Below are 23957 nucleotides of genomic sequence, written 5' to 3' on the forward strand. Positions count from 1 at the left end.
CTCCCCTTTGTAGTGTTGTCAACTAAGGGTTGGGAAACTCCTGAAGATGTGAGGGTGGAGTCTGGAGACGGTGGTATTTCGGTAGGGCCTCAGTGGGGTATACTGTCATAGACCCCGCCCCATTTTACACAGTGAAAATGATCTCTGTCGCATAGCTCACTACGAATCCCTGAAATACAAATCCCACTTCTTGGAGCAATGGTTCCCAGTTCTAGATTACCTGACTAGTTATGATACCACGGTTCAAGCATCCTCATATATGGAATATTATAACATGCTGGTGTACCACTGATATGTAATGGCATATCCACTATCCGCTTGATATTAGTAAATTGCACATAAAGCAAATAGAATATAACAGCCATTTTGAAATTTGTAGGTAAGACTGGTTAGTGGTTATATATATGTCACTGTTACAGGAATTACACAATTTATGATGTTATGTTACAAGTTACAAGTTTAATAGTTATCAGTGTTTGTAAAAATTAAAAACTTTATTGGAAAAAATGTAAATTAAAAAAATGATCTCTGTAAACTGATCAGTTGCAGTTCCTGGAAATCTCCAGCTCCCACGTGAAGGTTGGCGACCCGAGTGTGTATTGAATGAAATGGAGGGGGGGGGGCTGTGGTACACCAGCATGTTATAATATTCCATTTTTGAGGATGCTTGAACCATGGTATCAAAACTAGCCAGGTAATCTAGAATTGGGAACCATTGCTCCAAGAGGTGGGATTGTATTTTAGCGAAGCACACGGTAGAATTCGTAGCTTGGGTGGAAACGGCGCGTTTTCGACCTTCCTAAACCCCCACGCTTAAGCTGGGACGGTGCCGTGCCATCATATCAATCCCGTGAAAAGGAGTTAGAGGCTTGCCCATAACAAAGATGGCGGCATTAGATGTTCCTTTAAAGGCGGTGAAGAGGGTGATCTACCAACGAGTCAAGAGGTAGACTGGCATGGTGTTAGTGCGCCAGCGCGGTGAGCTGGTGGCTGAGCCGAGAAGAGCTGTGTAGAGCTGCGTGCGCTGGCCCAGGTAGCGAGGGAAGACCTTCATTATCCAATGCCTGTTGTTTCCCATATATACCGCCCCCCCCGTGTGCCAGTTGCAGGATTCCCCCGCTAGTTGTTTTCCCCACTTACGTTAGCCCCCCTGCCATTAATTACAGCCCCTGCCTTTTCCATCAAAGCTTCAGCCCTGGGGAACGGGCTCCTTGAGAAGGGCAGGGGAGAACTTTCTCTAGATGTGCAAGATTCGGGTCCAGTAGGATCCTTAAGACCCACTGCTACTAGACCCGAATAGAAGAGTTACTCGCACTTCTATTGCAGACCGGCATGGCTATCCTCCTGAAGCTCTCTCTGTTCAGGAGGTGCTGGAAGCTATACTTGGGCTTTTAATGGGATTTAGGCTGCAGGCATTTTTAGTAGAGGGTTATGTGTGTGGGGGTGGGTGGGTGGGTGGGGTCTATCATATTTTGAGTTTTTTAAAAATTGGATTTGTCAGCAGTCTTGAGTTATGGCCATGGTGGGGTATAAATACTTTAGTAAATAAAGTGAATTTCTTTGGCTTTTTTGACTTGTCTTGTGCATTTCCCCCCTGTATAATCTGCCAACTTCTTTTTCATGCAGCTGCTGAATAGAGTGCAAATCCATATATGTTATAATAAATTAGTCTTTAAGATGCCTCAAAGTTCTTCTTTAGTGGCAATCTTATAGACACCCCTCGGAGTAAGCCCCCCCCCGCCCCCTGAACATAATGGGATCTACTTCTGAGTAGACTTGCCTAGGATTGTGCTGTTTGTGGTCACAGACTAACATTAGTATCCCACTGAATTACGATTCATGTTTTAATAATTTCCTTCTGTTGACAACCATGGAAGAGAAGGGTTAATTTCAGAAGTCTTGGTTTTCTTTTCAGCTGCGTGAAAAAATATTTTGAGCAGAGAGCGCCTGCCATATATGAAGCTTCCTAGTTCTGATTCAAGCAAACTGCCCCTCTCCTGTTTCTGACAAGATGGAGGCAGAAGATTTGAATGCTTGTGGTACTGCAGCTATTGTTACTGAACCACAGTTGACGCAGCTATTCAGGTAAGGTTGTCAAGCACAGGAAATGGAACATCTTCTGCCCATGTAAATTCAAGTCTCACATTCTTCCACACACTAATCTGACCAAGAAAGAGAGGCCAGTCTCGCTCTGTGATGGCGATAGGATGATGTTATGTAGAGAGGAGCAGGTCTGATTCTTAGTGGTTAGGATTGCCAGTGGCTAAAATTTGGCCCACACCCCGATATTCCCCTTATCAAAGTAAGCCTGTCTCCATCCTCCCCACCTTCTCCATTTTATAGGTGCTCACAGTACACAGGCTGTTTTGATGTCCTTGTTCTGACATTTCCCATTTAGCTTCAAGGTCTGAACTCTCACCCCTTGTCAGTTGAACTTGGCTGCTTTACATCCTCCAGTCTTGGTATAATGATAGTTCTTCTAGAGTTGATGAAGTGCCCACCCCCCACCCCCGTTTTCTGTTTTCTGGCCCCTCATAGACTTATTGGCTTTGCAGGAAATATTTAGAGAGAGAGGGCATCCTAGACAGCCGTTTCTGCGTGCAGAAGCTTCCAGACGGTGTCATGGCATTGCCTGTGCTACGCCAAAGCCTCTTGGAGCATCACCTGCAGCACTTGAAGGGAAGCATCGCACCTGGGAGGACTTGCGCTTTGATGTGGATCCAGGTGAACTGTGTACCTTGTTGCAAAGGACACAAATATGTTCTTCAATAACTAGTAAGGAGGTTGGCAGTGTAATGAGCAAAGATTTCTGGCTAGTCCCTCCCCCTCTTATTTGTCCAGCTTTCTTATTTTTGCTTTGTTCTCTCTGCTTGCCTTGCTTGGTTTAATTGCTGTGATGTCACAAAGGGACTGGCCTGCCTTGATTTAAGCAGATGTTTGTGAAAGGAATGCTTTTCAGTCTTGGAATATGAGGAATGGCATCCATCAGTTTGTCTATGGAAAGTCAAACCCCCTTGTGCACAAAAGCACTGCTTAAGATGTTAAAATGACACCTTATAGGTATAGATGAATAGCCATTGAATCCTCTTTCCAATGTTTGGATAAGATTTAAAAAGGGAGGGTATTGAAAGCAAGCTGGAGACAGGTCACTTTCAATTCTTTCCCAGAATCCTGTTCCCTCAAAATCAGCTCGGGTCCGCTCACCCATCCAGAAACTGCGTGATGAACTGGAGTCTCTGGCATCGGGCCATGGGGCTGCATGGTCTGAAGAACTGGAAAAAGATTTGCCTCGCTCCTGGCAGCGGCACGGGGACCTTGTTCTGCTGAGCGAGGACAGCTTCAGAGCGGCACGATGGGGAGAGATGGGTAAATGGAAAATGTAGTACTTTGCCAGGCGGTTCTGGGCATCCTCTTGCCTTGACAAGCCCCTCATGCCTGGGCTCTCTTTCAGGACAAGAGCTCTGGGAGACAGTTGCTAGCGCTCTGGGGGCCAAACGCTTAGCGAGGCGTGGTCGTGTCCTATCGAATTCCTTTCGATCCCCAACAGTCACACTATTGCTGGGGGAGGACGGCTGGGTCGAACAGGTAGAGAACGGAATCCGGTCAGTGCAAGACCTCTCCCCTTTTTCTTTCTAGGAGGGCCAGATTGCATGTTATATAGTAGTTCGATTAGATCTTCTGTTTTATCTTTTTAAAACCTGAAATGTATCTGCAAGGAGCTGCCAATTTGATTAGAATATGTATGTGCTTAACATTTTTCACATACTGTTCTCCCAGTCAGAATCATTTACTCCCCAAGTTGCTGTTTGCCTGGAGAAGGAGTAGGTACAGGAACCTGTGTCTCCCCCGCCCCTCCCCAGAGGAAAATAGCCTGGGTGTGACCAGAGTTAGCAGTCTTCCCTTCCTACTCTGGTCACAATTGGTAGATCTCTGTTACTGCATTTCCGTTAATTTTGGAGATCCAATTGCATCTCTCCTGTGAAACATACAACACCATCACTACCACTGCACACGAACCTTCCATTGGGTCAGACCATTGGTCTCCTGTAGTAACTAATGTCTACTACGTCTTGCAGCAGTTCTCAGGCTGTGGCATAGTGGATACCTCTTTTCTGTGATGCCTCTTTTTCTACTGAATATTGGGAAGTATTTTTTGATGTGCAGATAGCAAGATTGTTTTAAGAATTGGGGAAAGGGGGCAGCTATACCTCACATAACAAACCGAATCCTGTGCATGCTTACAAAGAAGTACATCCCATTGTATTCAAGTAAGCATGCCTAGGATTATTTATTTTAAATATTTTTACTTCTCACTCTTAACTAAATATTCTTTAGTACTGCAGCTTTAGTTACTAGGAGCACAGCCTGACAGTGCAATCCCAAGCAGACTTACTCCAGTCAAAGCCTATTGATTTCAGTGGGCTTCAACTGGCATAACTCTGCTTAGGATTGTACTATGAATGTTCCTCTACAAAACTCTTCCCTGCACATAGAAAACTGTTTCTACCTTCCTTTTTTTGTACTAGAAAAGTTGGTTAGATCCAACCCAATTAATAATCCAGTTAATGCAGTTCTCAGTTTTTGTACTCCTTTGTTTCAAAGACTATTCAACATTATCCAGTTAACTACTTTCTGATTATTATTGTCATTATTATTATTTGAATGCTTGTATCTAAAGAAGGGATGATCAGAAATGACATATGAACCTTTGAACCAGGCACCGCTTAATTAGGATTGTCCTTGGGCAAATGTTGTTTCTCTCGGGCCTCTGAACCTGTGTTGCATCCCCAGGTGTAGGTTCGATGTGACGCGGTGCATGTTGTCTCCTGGAAACATCACCGAGAAGCTGCGGATAGCATCTCTGCGTTGCGCTGGGGAAGTGGTGGTGGATCTCTATGCTGGTGAATATTGCACTGCACTGCTGGAAAATGGCAGTTGTTTCTTTCCTGCCATATTTTGGAGATGAGCATTTTCTAAGGAATTTCGGAATCTAGAGAGCTGGCTTTTGGACTCCATAGTGTCAAGCTGGGAAAGAGCATGGAAGCGGTCTTCCTCTGCCTGCTTCATCTCCCTCCCCTCTTTCCAAGATGGTGTGGCTTAGTGAGTAAAGTCATCATTTCTGGGGAGACCCGAGTTCAAATCTGTATCCTGAAACTGGCTGGGTCATCATAGACCAGTGACTGATTCTCTGGCTAATCTACTTAACAGAATTGTTGTGAGAATAAAATAGGGAGGAGGGATCACACATGCTCCATTTAAGGTCCTTGGAGGAAGGGGAGGATAAAATAATTCTAATAATAAAACAGGATTGTAAACCAGGTCTGTATACCACATCGTTCTTAGTCTAAAGTTGAGATCAAAGCAGAAACATCAGTACTGGTGTGGTTCTTCAGACAAGAAACATTGTGGGATGGATTTGTTTTGTTTTTGCTCACATGCTGTTGATTAACTTTTGCTGATGACATGTCTCCGTCAGAGTCTGCTTTGCCATTGGGACTTTTCCCACCCATCCGCAGAGCTTTTGGTCTAAACCTGATGCGTTTCTCTGCCCTTGGTGGGGAAGCTCTGCCCCTTGCTGTTGAACTTCAGGACAAGCCCAAACGGGCTGCTCCCAGAACTTGGCACCCGTCACTTTTCTCTCCCTTGCCCTTAGGGATCGGCTATTTCACTCTGCCTTACCTGGTTCATGCCGGCGCTGCCTTTGTCCACGCCTGCGAGTGGAACCCTCATGCTGTGGAAGCCTTGCACCAGAACTTGCAACTGAATGGCGTGCAGCATCGGTGCCGCATTCACCAGGGAGATAACGAGAAGGTAAGTGGTGGGGGAGATGTGGTGCGAATGGAAAGCGGTCATCATTCCAGCACTGGAGCCAGACTGGGAAGGCGAGGAGGGAGCTGCAGCAGATTTCTACCTGAGCTTTCCCCCAGAGGGGCTTCTTGCAAAGATGCCCACATCTCGCTTGCTCTGCTTCCTTTCTTGCCTGGAAATGCATTATCATCTCTTTTGCGTCTTCCAAACTCTTAATTGCAAAATATGGGAGACATCCACTGGGATCCTTTTGCTCCTGAGGTCAATGAGGACCACTTAATAAGCAGGGCTAGCTCTCTAAGGAGGGTAACGGAGATGGTTGCCCCAGGTGGAAAACTGGGAGGAGGTTTGACTGCCTCCCACCCTGCGTGCCATCAACTTCCTGCCTGCTAGTGCAGTCAACTGTCACTCCTTGGGAACCAGAGAAGATCATTCTCCTTGCTCTCTTCTCCCCCAGGCCTCTTTAAAAATAACAAGGGAGCCTGTGCCTATCGGTTCTCAAACTCTCTTGAGGGTTCAGCTATCCTTTCTGTTTCCCAGAACAGCCAAAATGGTGCCTGAACTCTCTTGAGAGAAATTCATCTCGCAAGAGCTCAGGAAGCCCTGCCACTCACCAGGCCTAGGGCAGCCACAAGGAAAGGAAGATTTTCTCCTTCAGGGCCCAGCCTCAGGCAGGTCTTGAGCTGCTGTATTGAGTGAGGTCGCCCAATACTATTTATTCAGGAGTCATTCCCACTCAGTGGAGCTTAGTCCCTAGTAGTTGTGTATAGGATTGGAGCTTTAAGACTGTCTGGGTCTGTCTTTTCCTGTATTCTGTACAGCTGTGGTCTTTAGCTGGTGATTTGGAATCCAAACATGGTTTGGCACCTGACTTAAGGTACATTGGCACACACACACCCCTTTTCTAAAGATTGAGATGAATGCTGTGTCCCAGATCTGAAATATTTGATTGAAGAGCATGTTGAGGATTCTCCTCTGTCTATCTTTTCCCTGTTTGCTCTCATCCTTTTTCTTGTCTGCAGCTGGAACTGCAAGACGTGGCCAACAGAGTGAATCTGGGATTGATCCCGACATCAGAGGAAGGCTGGCCTGTTGCCTGCCGGGTCTTGAGAAAGGACGTGGGAGGGATCCTTCATATACATCAGAACATCGAGTCCTTTCCGGGGAAGGCCCTTCAGCCAGGACAGGATCAACAGTTTCCATCACCATTGGTCTCAAAGGGAAAGCAGGACAATGGAGTCCCTGGGGGTAACGATACGGTATCGGATGCTGGAAGGAGGGCCCTTGGTCCTGTAACCCGGAGTGCATGGCAGGAGTGGGCCAAGGCTGCAGGGACCAAGATCAGGATGTTGCTTGAGGACTTGGATGGGAAGCCATGGAGGACAAACATCTTGCACATTGAGCTTCTGAAATCCTACGCTCCCCACGTGCATCATATAGTGTTAGATCTAGACTGCCGGCCCTTTTCATAGCATCCTGGAAGTGCTTCTTCTGCAGGGGCAGCCCTAGAATATCCTCTTCTCTTCATGGCAACAAGCAAGCAAAGTCTTGGTGGAAACGAGGCTGGGAGCAGGTGTTGGGTCATTAACTAGCTGGTATGGTTTGAGCTGGGCCAGCCTGGCACCACCTTTGGTACTGCCAAAGGAAGATGTCCGTTGTGATCTTGGCCTTCTGAGCATACTTACCGTCTAACTGGAACAGGAATTAATCAGCAAATTAATTTTGTTGACTGCATGCAGCAAGAGGCGGGCAATTAGAAATGTCTTCTGAACAACGGGAGAGGCTTCTGTCGTTTTACATTTATCCTTGTGTTCTGAAGAGGAAAGGTTTTGTGTCCTCTCGGTTTTTTTTTTTTACTGTCTTTTTAATGGGGCAGGTAATAGGTCTGGTTCACTTGGAGAACATTCTGCAAAAAGGGCCAGGTTGGCTCCTACGCTTGCGGTGAACCACAATCGTAGAAGCAGAGAGTTGGAAAGGGGGCGTGTCAGCCCACCCCGTGCTCCTTGCAGGAAATCAGGTCCAGAGCATTCCCAGCAGATGACGGTACAGGCCTCCCCTTGAAAACCCTCGGAGAGGGCGAGTCCCTTGCTCCCTCCCTGACAATTGATCCCATTGTCAAGCTCCTCTTTCCAGCAGGATGTTTCTTTTAATGCTAATTCCAGAACGCGAGCCCTGTTCATCTGTCGTAGCCCAATGAAACAGTCCAGTGGCACCTTTTGCCCTGACCTGGATGGCCCAGGCTAGTTTGAGCTTATCAGAAGCTAAGCAGGGTCGGCCCTGATTAGTACTTGGATGGGAGACCACCAAGGAAGTCCAAGGTGTCTGTGCAGAGGCAGGCGATGGCTAACCACTTCAGAACGTTTCTTGTCTTGAAAACCTTTCAGGGCTGACGGCACTTTTCGCCACCCGTCACACCTTTTAATGCCATCAGTATCCCACTCGTCTCAGAGCCAAGCTACAAGTGATGCCTGACACAGGTTGGACACTTGTCAGCTTGCCCCAAGTTTTGATGGGACATGTAGGCATCCTGGTCTTGCAGCTGTAATGGAGAGCCAAGCTGTAAAACCAGGAAGCCTACATTTCCCATCAAAACTTGAGGCAAGCTGACAAGTGTCCAACCTGTGTAAGATGTCACTTGTAGCTTAGCTCTCAGTGAGCTTGCTGGTGCTCTCAACATCCTACTGCAAATCTAGCACTTTTCAGACGGTGGGCCTGCTGGAGTCCCTGGGTGGCCGCACGCTGGCCTGTTAAGCCACATTGCCTCTCCCCCCACCTCCTTTCCAAGTTTCTGGAAGAAAAATAAGCATGCCTGTCTCCTGCAGGTGGTGGAGAAAATGGGGGAGGAGGAAAGAACTCTGCTCCTCCCCCTTCCCTGCTAGGCAGAAGGAAGAGGGGGGGCATGGCATGTACAGGACAGAGAGGGAGGACTGAGGAAAGAAAAGCAGTGTGGGTGAGTGGGGACAGAGCAGCAGCCAGGCTGCCATCTAGCACCAAGCACAAGGAAGTGGACTGTGATTTACATAATCCCATATAAAAAGCCCTGAGGCAGTTAGCATATATGCATAAGTTTTTGTATTGTTAAATAAATACGCTGCCCAATGGCTTCTCTGTTTCCTTCTTTCAAAATTACCTTTCCAATTCTCAATTAAGATCAACCTGAATTAGGCCCCAGGTTCAATATTCTGTGTGAGCAGACATGGCCCTTTCTTGTCTCTTCGCACGGTGCCATTATCATATATAAGGTCCATTAAGGTGTGGGGAGACCCAACTTCAAATCCTGACCCGGCGCTGAAGCGTCAGTGGGTGAACTTTCGGGCTTACCGCTCTTCGGGCTATCCTACCTCACAGCTGTTATAATGATCAACACATATATAGGAGGGTTGGGGGCTGAGATGATTGGAAGGAAGGTAGGATAAAACAAATAGAGAAATCTTCCATTATGGTGGCTGTGTGGAGGGCTTGCCCTGCTGAAACAGGCCCAAAGCAGGATTTAATGTGCAGGGGAACACTCTTTTTGCCACAGGAGTGCACGCTTTCGTCCTGAATTGTTTGTGTGGAAGCATTAAGAGTACAACTTTATTCTTTTCCATGGTGTGGCTGCCTACCATAGAGGAAATAACTTTTCATCTAGCTTCCTGGAACTTGACTGAACTTGCTACTCTGAGTGTAAACAAGCAAATTTCTGTATGAACAAAAAGTGTATCGAGATAGCCAGGTATGCCCTCCTGAGACCCAAAAGGTGACACTTCTTTCTCATTTTTATTCCACCCTTCAATTAGGATAGCATTTTATGGGCCTTTTCCCCATTTTATCCTCAAATTAGCCTGAGGAATAGTGGCTGTCGTAGCACCTCCTGTGAGGTGTGTGTCTGTTTGAGGCCTGGCCCTGTGTCTTCCAACCCTAGGCCAACGCTGTCTGCTATACAACACTGCCTCCTGCTCTCTTCTAAGGTCTGCAGAACAGGCTCCTACTCTGTTGGCCTTTGGCTATGGGACTAGAGCTGTTGTAGTTCCTGGTTGAGCATTAGAGGCTTTCATGGCTTTGGTTCAGCCTGGGATGTGCGGCCCATGCCCTTTGCCTTTATCTAATCTCCTGCTGCAACAGGAGAACAATGGGAGCTGCAAACTCTCAGCTGGGTGGCTCCCTTGTGGAACATTTGGCTTGTCCTCTGTGTTATCATTGCCCAGAGATAGAGCCCCGAGCAAATGGAAGGTGAGTCATGTTGGCCAGCTTTTTGTTTGTTCTGGATGCTCCCTCCTGCTTTGGTGGATATGTTAGCTGACTCTCCAAAGCAGACCAAAGAAGCAGCAGCTGTCAAAGGGAGGGCAGGAGGGCAAGTGGACAAAGGGAGGGCAGGAGGGCAAGTGGACAAAGATGTGGCTAGAAGAGGAGATCTGGAAGTCCTCCTAGGCCAAAAGAATAAAGCAGCTTTTGGGCTGTCCTCAGGCCTGGACCCCACCTGCATTATCTCCTGCTGAGTTTTGTGTGTATTCTTGGGGAGGAGTTTCTGCTCAACAGGTGATGCTGTGCAAATATACGATGCAAACGCACACCTTGGGGCAGGCCAGGCCACCTTTGCGTTGCTCTTGTGGTGCTTAATTTGACAAGGAAAGTGTTGTATGTCTTTTTAAATGTACAGTATTTGCATACTGTTGTTCAACCATGAAGGCGCCTGAAGCAGTTAGCAATTAACAATCCTGGCACGGCGCCGATGATTATAGAACTACAATTGGTTGTTAAAAAATGGGCACAATGGCCATTAAGACAACAGCCTGATGTCAGAGCCAAAATACTAGTTCCAGTGCAAAATACTGCACTGTCCTGGGCTGAGAGGCCCTGAGCAGATGGTACTTGTGCCCACCTCCTCTGCCTGCCATGGCGCCCCTTCCCACCCACCCACATGCCCGTTCTCCACTGCCAGCCCACCCATGCAGCCTTCCCCACCAGTCTGCTGGCCTGAAAACTTCTCCCACCCGTGCTGCTATTTGCATGAACCACACATGCACACACACATACCTGGTGGCATTCTGCGGTGTGTGTGGCATGGAACATGGGAGGGGGAAGGCTTATGCGCAAGCAGGTGGGTGGGAGAAGGTTATGCAAGGGTCAAGTGGTGCAGATGAGAGTGTGGTAATAGGCTCCACTAAATGCCATGTTCCCTGGCAGTTGCCCCATCTCAGGCTATGTTGGTGCTGGCCCTGCCCCTCTGGAAGGAAGGAAGGTGCGCACGCCATGCTTACCTTAAAGAGGAGGCATTTCTATGGTGTGGGAGCCATTCTGGTGCTCCTGAAAAGCCTTTGGGGGTTAACTCTTGTTTAACAAGTGTGAGACTGTGTTAATTCCTAGCAGTATCACCACTCTCAAGAAGGTGTTTTAGATACACACAATACAAACCATAAAATCACCTTGTAAACACAAAACCTACATGTAGCTAAATATTAATAACTCGGCAGCCTGGATCAATCCCTTGCACCAGCCATCTAAAGCGAACAGTACAAAATGCGGAACACAGAAACTTTATTAAAGATCAAGCAGTTCCTTACATTTTGCTGTGACCCTGTTGAGGATATGCTGGTGAGGGAGATGTCATTTGGACAGGTTCATCTTCTGTCTCAAAAGTGCTCCTCTTCAGCTATAGTTCTTACAGAAATACTAATGCTCCATTCAAAAATTCACTGCGCCTAGAAAGCCAGCATGTCAGGGAGGAAGCTACAGTAGCACCTAGTTTTTTATGTGCAATGGTTTTTTTTCCAGTTATGGAGTAGCTTTTAATTATGCAAGTCCCAGGCTGCAATGGCACAGACTTGCTACCTCACTGAGCTTTAGGCCTGAGGTAATGTGGAATCATTGGTCTGTTGTCTTTATGCCAAGGAATTTGAGAGGAAGAGAAAGGGAAAGTGAACAATGCTTTCCATTTTTCATATGACTGGTGTAATTTTGTACTTCTTTCCAGCAGTGAGATTGGGTGAGGGGGGAGGGAGCTCCGCGTGATTTCTTCCTTCACTCATCCTGCTGAAATGCAGAAAGAGGAAGAACTATAACTGGAGAGTGAAATTTACTGGAATGGAACCCAAGAGTCCCAGGTCCAGCACTGTATTTGGCCACGATGCTTGCTGGGTAACGTTTGGCACGGCAGTACCTCAGCCTAACATGTAGCTCACGGGATTGGTCTGGGGCTCATATGGGGAGAAGGGGAACAGAACTGTCACCTCCACTTTGTACTCCTTATGGGAAACTAGAGAAAAAAATAATCAAGGAAATGAAAAAATGACTGACTTGGACCTCTCCTCTGCCTTCTTACAGCTTCGCAGGGCATTAAACCAAACCTACTTCAGTACTGCACATGGAACAGTGGCCACTGTTAACCTCTCCTTCATGGCCTGGGCCCCTCCTATCTGTGGGAATGCTCCTGTCCCTATGCCTCTCCATGGCACCTGCACAGGGCCTTCTGTAGGCGCCACCCTGCACGTAATCAACCATGTGTACATGCACAGTCTCTGTAGTGACTCCCAACTTATGGAATGGCCTGCTTGAAGAGGTCAGGAAAGCTCCCACTCCCTTTGGCTTTCCACAAACTAAACAAAACTGAATTATTCAGGTGTTTTTAAAATACAGGACTGCTCTGTTAGGAAACGGTTTAGAAAGATGGGCTGGTAAAATAATAGGCGCTGTAGCCTATACTGCTGTGAAGTAGGTATGCCCCTACTGAATAGTTCTGCGTCGTGTAACTCCCTGTCAATTGGCTTATGTTTTCTTTCAGCATTTTAAGATTTCTGCTTGTTTTCACGTTTCTGCCGTCCTTACTGACAGAGTCCACCCTCTAAAGCAGCCATTTCCTCTAGGGGGACTGATCTCTGTGGGCGGGAGATCAGCTGTAATGGCTGGAGAGCTCCAGGTTCTACCTGGAGGTTGGCAGCTCCACTTTCCCCGGACCTCTGCTCGTCTGCCCTCGCCGCCCTCCTTTCGCTTTAAGAGCCGGGAGGCAAGAGGGCGCGGCCCCTTTAAGCCAGCCGCTCCTCCCCGGGTCAGGGAAAGTTTCCTGCCGAAGCCGCGGCCGGTGCGGAGCCCAGAAGGGATCTGGGAATTGGCAGGTACCGAAGACTTGGCCGGGGCCGGCGGGCCGGGCCTGGTTCCTTTTTGGGCCTCCCTACCTCTCCTATTCCGGGAGCCCGTGCGAGCTGTTCGCTGCTTTAAGAATAGAGGCGTATTAATGGATTTCCCAACGGAGAGGTAGTACAACCTGCTTGTATGTTCCACCTAAATCTTTCTTCTTGGTCCTCAGGTGTGCGAAGGCTGCCTGCCTTTATTCATTTGGAGACGCACTTTAGGCATGTTCAGAGGCACGCTTTTCTTGGTTAAGACTCAACCTTGGCACTGAAAACGGGTTCCAGGTAAGCTCTGTTTGGCTACGCCTTGATTTAAAGAGCTTTCTTGCCTCTCCCACCTTTGGGGGCTTCTGGCTTCAGAATCTGGGTGTTTGTTCCTGTAATATTCCCCATCTGCTTCCGAAGTGCAGCAGTCGAATCTGGTTTGTAAACCACATTTATCAAGTGGTAGATGCTGGGACTTGTTTTAAAAAGCTGGAAACACTGTTAAGGCCAGATATGTGTGTTGGCTTCAGAGCTTCACTAAAACCAAGATTTGGCTATGAGGTCAGTTTTGAATGTGCATGTAGTTGAAATAATTTGAAAAAAAAATCTATGTTCACTGAAATTCTTATTACAGTATACCTTTCCTTGCTGCTGCAGGTTGACTGAAGCCTGCTTACAGACACTGGGGATATTTCAGCTAAAGATGCTCTAGCCTTGAGACACATTTTGCATATTTGTGTAAGAGAACTCTGCACATGCTCAAAGGAGCTGTTTTGCGTCATGAGACCCAAATATTATTTATTTACTTAATTCATATGCTGTTCCCCCCCAATGGGACCTAAAGTGGCTTACAACATTTCTCCAAGAACAGTGAGGTGGGTAGGCTGAGTGTTTGTGAATGTCCCAAAGTCACCCAGTGAGCTTCCATGGTAGAGCGAGGGTTTGAACCTGTGTCTCCCAGATCGTAGCCCGACACTAAAAATTGCACCATGCAGAAACCTGACTCTCAAACTGCTTAAAAAAATAGCAATCAAATTTTGTTTGTAAGCTTCAAGGGGCAGGGATTGTCTTCTCTCAAGAGGTTCTGGGCATCTGTTGATGGGGCTGATGACTGTCAATTTCCTCCTAGAGAATCTGTATGTGCGCCAGAGATCTGACCATGTATGTTAGTTAAGCGGGGCACTGTCTTCCGGCCTTGTTTATCTGTGCTAGCCTAAACGGTTTTGTGCTTGTCTGACAAAGTTTTCACAAAGCTTTTGTGGGGCAGGAACTATAGGAAGTGGTGGACTGTTTGCGTTTAATGATTTGTTGCTAATTTGTTTGTGGCTTCCTTAAGCCAGCCAGGATTTCTTCAGGGCTGCTGAATTCCTGACCTTGAAGTGGGCAGCTGTATGGCGAAGGGGTGGGGGGATGGTGCTGCCCCCACCAGGCAGCTGAGAAAAAGGAGGGGAATGTAGGCTCTTGAGTGGCTTCCTGGCGTCATAGAAGGTATTTGTCTTTCAGATGGCCTGAGCAGAATATTTGCTCAGATGTGTTTCCTCTCTGAGCGTGGGAAAGTGGGAGGCAGTTGAAGAAGGGACTCATCTCGTTGCCCACTCTGGATTGTGTGGCTTTGCTGGAAACATGGGAAGAGCCAGATGGGGCCTGCCCACCCCAAATATTCCAGTCCCTTCCCTGAATTTTGCACTTTCCTTTAATTTTGTTTTTCTTCTTGTCATTAACTTCGAGGAAAACCTACCTTCAGAACTCTGGTCCCAAGGAACCAAACCTGCTCCCATTTTTCCAATGCCACTGGTATAACTAGCAGGCATTAGGCACTTTATTTCTTAAAAATCAGTGCTATTGCGTACAGTTAAATGACTTTAAGCTACTTGTGTATCTGTTCTGGCTGTCTGCAATTATTCCCTGTTCTCTTAACTACAATACGTCTAGCTACAGGCCTGGCTGGGTAGCAACTGTGGAGCATTCTAGCTCTTTGTTGCTATGCTGATTATTCTCTTTGCAAGGAATTTTTTAACGGAGGGAAGTGTTCAAAAATGGTATCTTCCCCCCTTCTGCAGTCTGAACTAGTACCTTGTTTTACTACTTAATTTTGCTGCATGCGTAGACCAGACACGAAAGACTGGCTCATCCCTTGTAAAACGCTTTCCATTCTCAAACCCCCTTTGGGAACTCCGTCTTTTCCACTTTGCTGCTCAGGAAAGCATCCTATACATGATGATGCGGTAAGCTGTAGCCCCGGTTGGGTGTTCTTCATAGTATAAAAAGAGTATCCAACTTCTGCACCAAAGAAACCCATATTCTTCAATCTGAATTAGTTATAACATCAGTTTTTTTTAAACCATATCCTATGTAGAATTAGCTCTGACTGCAATGGGCTTAGATGTGCCCTGCTCTCCAGCATATTTGCTTAAAGAATCCAAAGGGACATGCGTCGGTCACATCCCCCCTCCAGTCTCATGCACTGGGATTCCTGTACTAGCTTCTGAAATGTACCAGTCACTGCCCAAGGAATGTTGTTGGTGGTTTTAGCCTGACTGCAGAGATTCTCAGTTCTGTGTGCATAACAGCAATGATTGCATCACATGCACAGCTGGAGTTGCCAGCTTTCAGGCAGTGCCTGGTGTTCTCCCATCAGTTATAGTTGATCTCCACCCTGCAGAGATTAATTCTCTTACAGGGAATGGCAGCTGCGGAGGGTGGGCTCTTGGGCCTTGTGTTCTATGTAGGGTTATTTCTTCAGCTTATTATCTTTCTCTTCCTCATAAATGTCCCACAGAATGGGCACCACACTGGTGTGTGTGCGCACGCATGTGCACAATCTTAGAATCTCTTAGAGCCAAGCTACAAGTGACACCTGACACAGGTTGGACACTTGTCAGCTTCCCTCAAGTTTTGATGGGACATGTAGGCATCCTGTTCTTGCAGCTTGGCTCTCTGACTGCTGTCCAATGGACTTTTCAACTGTCACTTGTCCAATATTCCACCGAGCTGCCTACATTTCCCATCAAAACTTGAGAGAAGCTGACAAGTGTCCAACCTGTGTCATTCGTCACGTGTAGTTTGGCCCTTAGAGAGACTTAGAATCTCTAAGGAAGGTACATGACTCCACCAGAAGCAGAGAGCTCCCTCAGCTAGCTCTACCTCATTCTTCAGCTTCTTGGTGACTTTGGGTCAAGAAAGGTGTGGTTCCTGGTCAATATTTCATGGCTCATGTATCTCGCAAACTGCTTAGACTGGTCTGGAACCTTGTTTGTCTGCTCAAGGCGAGTAGCCAAATAGCACTCCTTGTCTCCTCAGAGTCCTGGGGTCTCCCGCCAAGGCCTTCTCTGTAGAGGACAAATGGTGAGCCCTGGATGTTGGAGGAAACTGGGTTGAAAGCTGTAACATTCAACCAGAGGTTTCTATTTCTGAAGATCTTAGTAATTTTAGAGGACAGAAATTTTGTCAGAAGTAGCAGCATTCAGTGGGAGCTCAATGGCATCTTAATGACTGGCATTTTCTGAAAAAAAGAGGTGCCACTTGCCACCTCAGAGGTCCAAGCTTGCTAGCCAACAAAGGTACCAGTCCTGTATACCGGTGCATACCACCAGAGAAAAAGCCCCGTTTTGGATACTTTTGAGGGGAAATCTAGTACTCCTTTTTAAGAACTGGTGGGCCGTATTTTGTTTTGCTGTTTCTCCCCTTGAATAAGTCATGGCTTACTGGCAGAGCGCATGAGTTGTATGCGGATGATGCCATTTTTGATCCCTAGCATCTCCAGTGAAAGACTTTGCTGAGCTGGGCGCTGAGAAATAACTTTCCTTGCCTGAGACCCTGGAATGCTACTGCCAGTCAGAATAGACAATGTTGAATTAGTTGAACCAGAGGTCTGACTCAGTCTAAGACGACTTCAAATAATCAGGGCCGTTTTTATCATATTTGAATGGGAGGGAATGTGGTTTGTGGGGTGTGTGTTTCAGTCTGCCGTTGTCATTCAGTGTGACCTGCAGTGTACGTGGTATATTCGCTGGCTGTCGTTGTGTACTTGTCTTTTATGTTGATTATTCAAACGATGAGCAATAACATGCAGGTTGGTAAGTTAGTGAAATATTTGCCAAGTACTTAAAGCATTAATTTGTTAAAGCTGTTGCAAAGGGAGAGACTTACTGTAATTACAAAAGAATAGAGCAAGTTTGGCTGCAGCTAAGCGCTTTTAAGTCTGCTTGAAAAGAGATTATTTTATGAGTTTGTTTCGTGAGAAAGTTGATAGGATTACAATGTGCTAACTTTTAATGGTTCACATCCCCAAGTTGGGAAATGAAGTTCTAAATAACTGTAGTCAGTGATCAGTCATGTCATACCATTCATTAGTTTTTGCACTGTATTGTTAATGGAATGCAGGCTATATGGAATATATGTGATATTCAAGAGACTGAACAGATTTTGGCTTTTAGCTAGAAATGTTAGATGTTGATTCTTCCTCCCGCCCCCATTCCCTTGCTTGATTGCAATCCTAAAAAATTTTCTGTATGGAGCAAGATCCTTCATTTTCTAACTTTTGTACTGATTTGTATGTCCACTTGACTTAATCTTTTCAGCAACTTTTTTGATCAGAACTATTTGAATGTTTATCAGAGAGTTTTCCTCTCATATACCTCCCCCTTGCCTTCACCTTGACCTGTTTTCCATCTTCTCTTTTATTAGATCCAAGAATAACTGCATATTTCATATTATGTAATTATTACATAATAATACATTGGAAAAACTTATATCTTGGACTCGAATTTTGTTCTACTACTATAGAATAACACGGCTGCCCACCTAAACTGTCTCCTGGTATGGAGTCACCCGGTGCCTGCGCAGATACACTGCCAGCCTCAGATCTCTATCTGCAATATGCAGACAATTATATCGACCCTTTAACAATTGCAACAGGATGCAAAGTGCTTTGAATGCTCTTCGTTGCTGTATAGATGCAAAATGTGATAAGTTGTTATTCATCTGATGGCTCCAAGGCAGGAATGTGCTTCCAAAAGATTGAGCTAATAGTGTACAAAAAAAAGTATCTGCGTAATCAGCTATCTTCGGTATAATGTGTTGCAACTTTTGGTGGCGCAAGCGGAAGATACTAGTGGTTGTGGATCTTTTCCCATCTCCCCCTTTCACATTAATTTTCTGTGACCTCAGAAATGGTATAGTTTGGGATCACTGGATCCCCATGGACCAAAAACCGCCAGGTATGGCGGAACTGCAGCAAGGAAGGAAGTTTCCAGTAACATTGCTCCCATCTCTCTTCTTCAGTTGAAGAAGCATAGTCAATGAAGAGCTCTGTGGGTTAGACAAATGATGTAGGAGTAATTTTGTACAATTCCTCCCTCCATACTGCATCTTCCTACACTTGGTGATGTTTTGTCTGGAAGGATTTTCTGCAATGCATTTTCAAGGGGTTGCAGAGGGCTGCTGTGGGAGGGAGAAGGTAGGGAAAAGTCCAGCATCTCTGTAGGCTTGTGAAACCATAGGATCCAACCCCAAATCTATAGATAACTGAAATTAAAGCCCTATGAAAATTCCAAATATAGCCGGTCTGTGAAGCAATAATTGGGAAAACAAGCAGTTCCAAATTAATTTTTCTAAAAGTCATCTTGGTTCAATAAAGATTGCCAAACAAGTTCTAATCTCTGCCTTTAAACTTTTAATTTCCTTCTAGCTTCTAGAATTTACAGTTCCGCTCGAGGACAGGGGGAGGCGGCTTCCTGCTCGAAGTCATGACAGAGGCTGTTGACCTGTCCTTTCTCTCGGAGGCAGAGAGGGATTTGATCCTCCAGGTCCTACAGCGGGATGAGGTGCTCCGGAAAGCTGAAGAGAGGAGAATTAGGTGAGACGAATGAGGAGGTAGATGTGGTCAGCAAGGTTTGGTAAGTGCTAAAATTCTGAGGCTGGGAAGGCTAAGTGTGCTGCTGTTGTGTTAAAAGACTTGTGGTAGAATCCTAAGAGTTATTCCAGTCCAAGCCCATTGAAATCCATGGACCGAAACTGGAGTAACTCTTTTTAGGATTCCACTGATAGTGTAAAGTCCTATGCAAGTTTACTCAGAAGTCAGTTCCACTGTGTTCAGTGGGGGTTTACTCCCAGGTAAGTGTGCATGAAGGGAAGGGCAATCCTGTGGAGGAGGAACACACTCTGGAGAAGGCCTGTATGACTCATGACCTCCCTCCCCAGTGGTGCACAGCCCATCAACTGGTTGATTAAATTCCTCATTTGGTTCCTTACCTAGAAGGGAAAATAACAGGAGTTACCAAGCACCCAGCAGGCTGGTGGTTGATGGTTTGCACGTTATATAGGCTTCCCCTAGAGGATTCTGGGGGCTCTCCATTCCCACGTCGTCTCCTTCGATAGCCTTTGTTGGCTATGGAGGTCAAATTGTTTTTTTCCAGCTAGCCCTGGAGTTGACGCCTTGTTACCCAGTCCTATCCCATGATTGTTAGCAGTCCTTTACTGTGGTCTTCCTGCCTGTTGGGGCCTTGTGGCATTTTTGGAGGTTTTTCTTCGCAATCGGTTTGGAATCCTTGTATTGCCTCTATCCCTCCCCCTCCCCCCTGGAATTTTATTTCTACAGCACTATGTGATCCCTGCCCAGTAATAAAAAGGAAAGGTGGGTGTTGGTTTCGTGAACCGGATGTGCGTTGGCTATCTGTGGCCTTTCCCCTGCTCCTTGCTGGATTGCCAAGTTCTATATCAATACCTGTTCATCTCTTTCTGTCTCTGGAGGGTGATGCATTAGCATGCAAAAGCTGCTGTCCATGATGATGAGCTTCCAAGGGTTTTCTTAAGCTGACTCATGAATCTCTTTTTGAGGCATTATGCAGAATGAGGTGGTGGGGTGAAGAGGTTGAGTTCTGGAATGTGCCGTTTTAGATTCTAGGGTGTGCATGTGACATATTTGGAATGTTCTGTTTTCACACGGCTCTAATTCTCTGTTTAGCCTTCACTGCGGCTGGGAAAGAGGCATTTGCATCCACAGGGCAGTTTTTGCCACTCTTTCCTTGTCTCTCTGCTTCCACTGCTATTATTTCCTCCTGAAGAAGTAAATGATGTCTCACAAAAGCTCCAGTTGAAAAATGTTGTTAGTCTTTAAGGTGCCGCTGGACTTTTGTTTTATTTTGCTGCAACAGATGCCTATGGTTCCCCCTTTGCAATCATTTCCTCGCCTTGACACTCGAAAGGGGTTGGGGTTTTCTTTGGCTTTTGAAAAAAACCAACAGTTGTAAGATCGCTATAGCACGATAATGTTATAATGATCTACTGTCCCCCGACAAGCTATTCTGAATTAACTTGCATTTTTAAAAAGTTTTTAGAGACTTTTTAAAAATGAAAGTTGAGTAAATGCAATGTATTATATTTGGTTTGTTGTTTGATTATTGTTACAGTTCTAAAATTGAATAAAAAATTATTTATGAAAAACAATGAAAGTTGAGAATTCAGAGGAGCTAGTAGATTATGGCAGAAGGTTGTTATAAAGCTATAGCACTATACTGATTTGGGAGTTGCTGATTTAAAAAGATAGGTCCTCCAATGACAATGGGAAGAAGTTGTAATTGTGGGGGGCCTGAGCGAAGAAGTCTGCCAGTGTGGGTGTGCCCTTCAAGAACGTGCATGTTGCCGTCCACATGGCGCACAAACTAGCTTTGATTCCAAAAAAGATCTTCTCAAAGCAGGGAAAAACCAAAGCAGAAAGTGAATGATTAGGGGACAACATTGTGTAGATGCTCCAAAATAAAACCTCACTTCAGCTTGAGATACGAAGTGGAGCAAAAATTCCAAGTGGAAGGAATGGAAGTGAAAAGCCTTCTTCATGTCATAAACTTGCACACTGGTTTAGTATAATCTTCTCCATGATATTCTAACTTAGAAGCTTTTTACAGGGAGGGGCCTTCATCCCCTCTCCCCAGTGCAGTCTACAGTGGTGCACTCCAGATTTCATCCCGCCCATTCTGTTTAATGTATAGCCCAGGGAGGGGAATGAGGAGGTAGATCCCTGTGGTGGCAGAACGGGCAGCACCACCAGATTGCTAGTGGTGGGTTGAGCTTTGAATGTTTTCCATATAAACGTATAGAAAACCTCCCTGCAAATAGAAAATTGTACACCAAAGGGAATGGTCCTACCCTTTTTTCTTTGCTTGCTCTACTGGTTTGCTATTTGTGGGGAATTTTTAACATCTATTTATTTAGATATGTATGCCTACTTCTCTCCCTATTGGGGCTCTCTAAAGCAACATACAACATCTCTCCTCCATTCAGTTTTCACAACAACAATCCTGTGAGGTAGGTTAGGCTGAGTGTGTGTGAATGGCCCAAGATCACCCAGCAAACTTCCATGGCAAAGTGAAGATTCCAACTTGGGTCTCCGAGATCTTAGGGCCAAGCTACACATGCCGAATGACACTTGAACGGCAAGTGGATTGAGTGGAGGGCAAGTGAACAGGGAGAAATACACTTGCTGTTCAAGTGTCATTCGTCATGTGTAGCTTGGTCCCAAGTCTGATGGTCTAACCCCTATCCAATGCTGGCTTATCACATAGCAGAACGTTCCAAATTGTGACTTGCCATGGTCCACCACCTGTAGCCTGAAGCGATGCAGTCTGTTCTGCCACTTCATTCCTACTATGTTGTCCTGCATGTGTGAACCTGGCCCGATGCAATGTTGCAGTTGTCCTCTGTAAGGCAGGCCCTGCCTGAATTGACTGCCATCTACATCTTAGGTGCAGTTGTGGTGAGCTGCATGATATCAGGGGAGTTCAGGGTTACCTTGCCATGTGTTGATGCTTAGTCGTTCCCATGTGCCCCTCTCAACAGGCGCCTGAAGAATGAGCTCCTGGAGATCCGCAGGAAAGGAGCCAAGAGGGGTAGCCAGCGCTACAGTGAGCGAACATGTGCCCGCTGCCAGCAGAGCCTGGGCCGGATCAGCCCCAAAGCCAACACTTGCCGGGGCTGCAACCACCTGGTATGCCGGGACTGCCGAGCTTATACTGCCAACAGCTCTTGGCGCTGCAAAGTCTGCACCAAGGAGGCGTAAGTCCGATGGCCTTGCCCTGCATTCCCTGTTTCCTGTTCCCGCCTTGGATATCTCTTTTTGTTCTCTCTCTGAATCTACATGTATGACCTTGTTTCTGAACTTCTTGGACTCTGCTTCTTGTTCAAAATATAACCACAAGATTCTAGCCCTCGTGGTTTATCTGGATCTAATAGTAACTGCTTCTGAATTCAGGAAGATCTCTGATTTCCTGGTTTTGTATTAGGGGAAATAAACCACAACACCCTTGGCCAGTCGTAGATTTCCCCAGGGCTTTTTTTCAGGGGGAACGCTGGGGAACGGAGTTCCGGAACCTCTTGAAAATGGTCACATGGCTGGTGGCCCCGCCCCCTGATTTCCAGACAGAGGGGAGTTTAGATTGCCCTCCGCGCCGCTCAGCAGCGCGGAAGGCAATTTAAACTCGCCTCTGTCTGGAGATCAGGGGGCGGGGCCACCAGCCATGTGACCATTTTCTCTGAGGGCAACCCACTGAGTTCCACCACCTCTTTTCCCAGAAAAAAAGGCCTGGATTTCCCCACTTCACTACTAGTCTGAGAAGTAACTCAAGGCATTTAAACTTGGAGATCACAGAAGCAAAAAGGTTTATTTAGCAGTAAGCCTCGACACAGCCAGTTTGGTAACTGAATGCATACAGGAAAGCATCGGCACCTGTATTTTATACCTTTCAGTGGACATAGAAAAGGCTGTATACACTTCATAAGATTTCATACAGTTCTGTAAACAAACAGCCAGTTCTTACAAACAAGTTGAAGTACATGATCTTCTGAACAGTGTAGATTGACAGGTCATAGCTAGGAATTAAAAGGAATACAGTAGGAATAACATTCTTGGATGGCACCATTGATTTCATAACGTAACTAGGAAAGGGTACCCAAGGCTGGAGCTAAATATCTCTGGATATAAACAATTATTAACCTTCAGTGTATAGTGAAAGTAAACTTGCTGTTTTTTCTTATGGCCTCTATAATGTTACAGTATAAATTCCAGGAACAGAAATGCAAAACAGAAGGTGTAGGAGGATTTTCTCATAAGCTTTGAGCAGTCCAGATCAATGAGTTTTATTTGGAAATAAGGGGGCTACCCTAACATTGGCTGAATCCACACTTCCCTACCTTCCGCTTTTCATGTGCATTAATCGCGCAAGATTCTATCCCACAGTGTCCCAGTCTGTGTTCACATCCCTTCTCTTACGGCCGCTGCCTCGCGCTATACTTCGTCCATATCCCTGGTAGAATCGCGCAATACGGGGCGGGTTTAAATCCGACGTCGCCGATGATGACATCACATTCTTTTTTTCCCCATTTTTTCATCAGATTTCTGCTATAGCGTTTTTTTGCTAAATTGGTATGGCGAGGCCGCACCCCTATGATGCCTGTGATTGGTTAATGTTATTCTATGCCTTCTTCTTTGAAATCCATTGGACCATTATTCTGGCGGGCTAATTTGAACTGATATTTAAGGTGGGGGGTGATCCAAACTCTCCAAATGGGCAGACTAAATATTTGACGCTTGAATGTAATGTTAGAATGATGCATTTCCGCTATAACGGTAATTTCAACAGTTAAAAAAATTTAATTTTAACAGCCACTGATATTTCCGACTGTTCAGCGTCCTAAAAATGACACAGAAATGGAAATGACGCCACCCCTTGATGTTTCTGCGGGGATTTTGGAGCACCCCGATTAAGATTTATGGCCGGGATTGTGCAACAATGCTGGAAAGTTCCCTTTATTAAAAAAAAAAAAGGGGGGACAGGGCGGGCAGGCAGGCAGGCATGCTGCAGAGAGAGTGGAAAAGCTTGATAATTGCACGGCAAAGAGGGATGGTGTTCCGGAAAGGCTGCAAACACGGAAATGGGGTGGTTTGAAAGGGTGGGGGGGGGTCTCCTTGTGAAACGCTTCTATTTGTCCACATCCACGGTGAGAACCGTGCAAGAGAAGCGTTTGAACGCATGACAAATTCGTCTGAGGCACAATGCGAAAGAC

The 23957-nt window shown here is 46.1% G+C and overlaps 2 protein-coding genes across 3 annotated transcripts in view; both read left to right on the forward strand.

Moving 5' to 3' along the window:
• Positions 1–990: 990 nt before the first annotated feature.
• On the forward strand, positions 991–8262 carry TRMT12 (tRNA methyltransferase 12 homolog). Its single transcript, XM_054995743.1, has 8 exons — positions 991–1033; positions 1916–2085; positions 2556–2724; positions 3168–3366; positions 3452–3602; positions 4792–4901; positions 5654–5811; positions 6831–8262. The coding sequence occupies exons 2-8, from the start codon at positions 2012–2014 to the stop codon at positions 7278–7280; spliced, it is 1311 nt and encodes a 436-aa protein (XP_054851718.1). The 5' UTR covers positions 991–1033; positions 1916–2011; the 3' UTR covers positions 7281–8262.
• A 4593-nt stretch (positions 8263–12855) lies between these two features.
• SYTL4 (synaptotagmin like 4) overlaps positions 12856–23957 on the forward strand; it is a 30967-nt gene continuing 19865 nt past the window's right edge. Inside the window, exons 1-4 of one of the 2 annotated variants that reach the window (XM_054996890.1) lie at positions 12856–12899; positions 13091–13199; positions 18589–18756; positions 21735–21950. In XM_054996890.1, the coding sequence (XP_054852865.1) occupies positions 18647–18756; positions 21735–21950 (326 nt within the window). In that variant the 5' untranslated portion in view covers positions 12856–12899; positions 13091–13199; positions 18589–18646. Of the gene's footprint in view, positions 12900–12980; positions 13200–18588; positions 18757–21734; positions 21951–23957 lie in introns of those variants that run through there. The other variant, XM_054996891.1, reaches the window with a different exon arrangement.

Source organism: Eublepharis macularius, chromosome 13 (genome assembly GCF_028583425.1).
Source record: "Eublepharis macularius isolate TG4126 chromosome 13, MPM_Emac_v1.0, whole genome shotgun sequence".
Classification (NCBI taxonomy): Eukaryota; Metazoa; Chordata; class Lepidosauria; order Squamata; family Eublepharidae; genus Eublepharis; species Eublepharis macularius.

Excerpts from the sequence above, each read along its gene's own strand:
- TRMT12 (XM_054995743.1), top strand. The coding sequence starts at position 2,012 with ATGGAGGCAGAAGATTTGAATGCTTGTGGTACTGCAGCTATTGTTACT. Across the intron at positions 2,725-3,167 it reads GCGCTTTGATGTGGATCCAG|AATCCTGTTCCCTCAAAATC; the intron begins GTGAACTGTGTA and ends ATTCTTTCCCAG. Across the intron at positions 3,603-4,791 it reads CAGGTAGAGAACGGAATCCG|GTGTAGGTTCGATGTGACGC; the intron begins GTCAGTGCAAGA and ends TTGCATCCCCAG.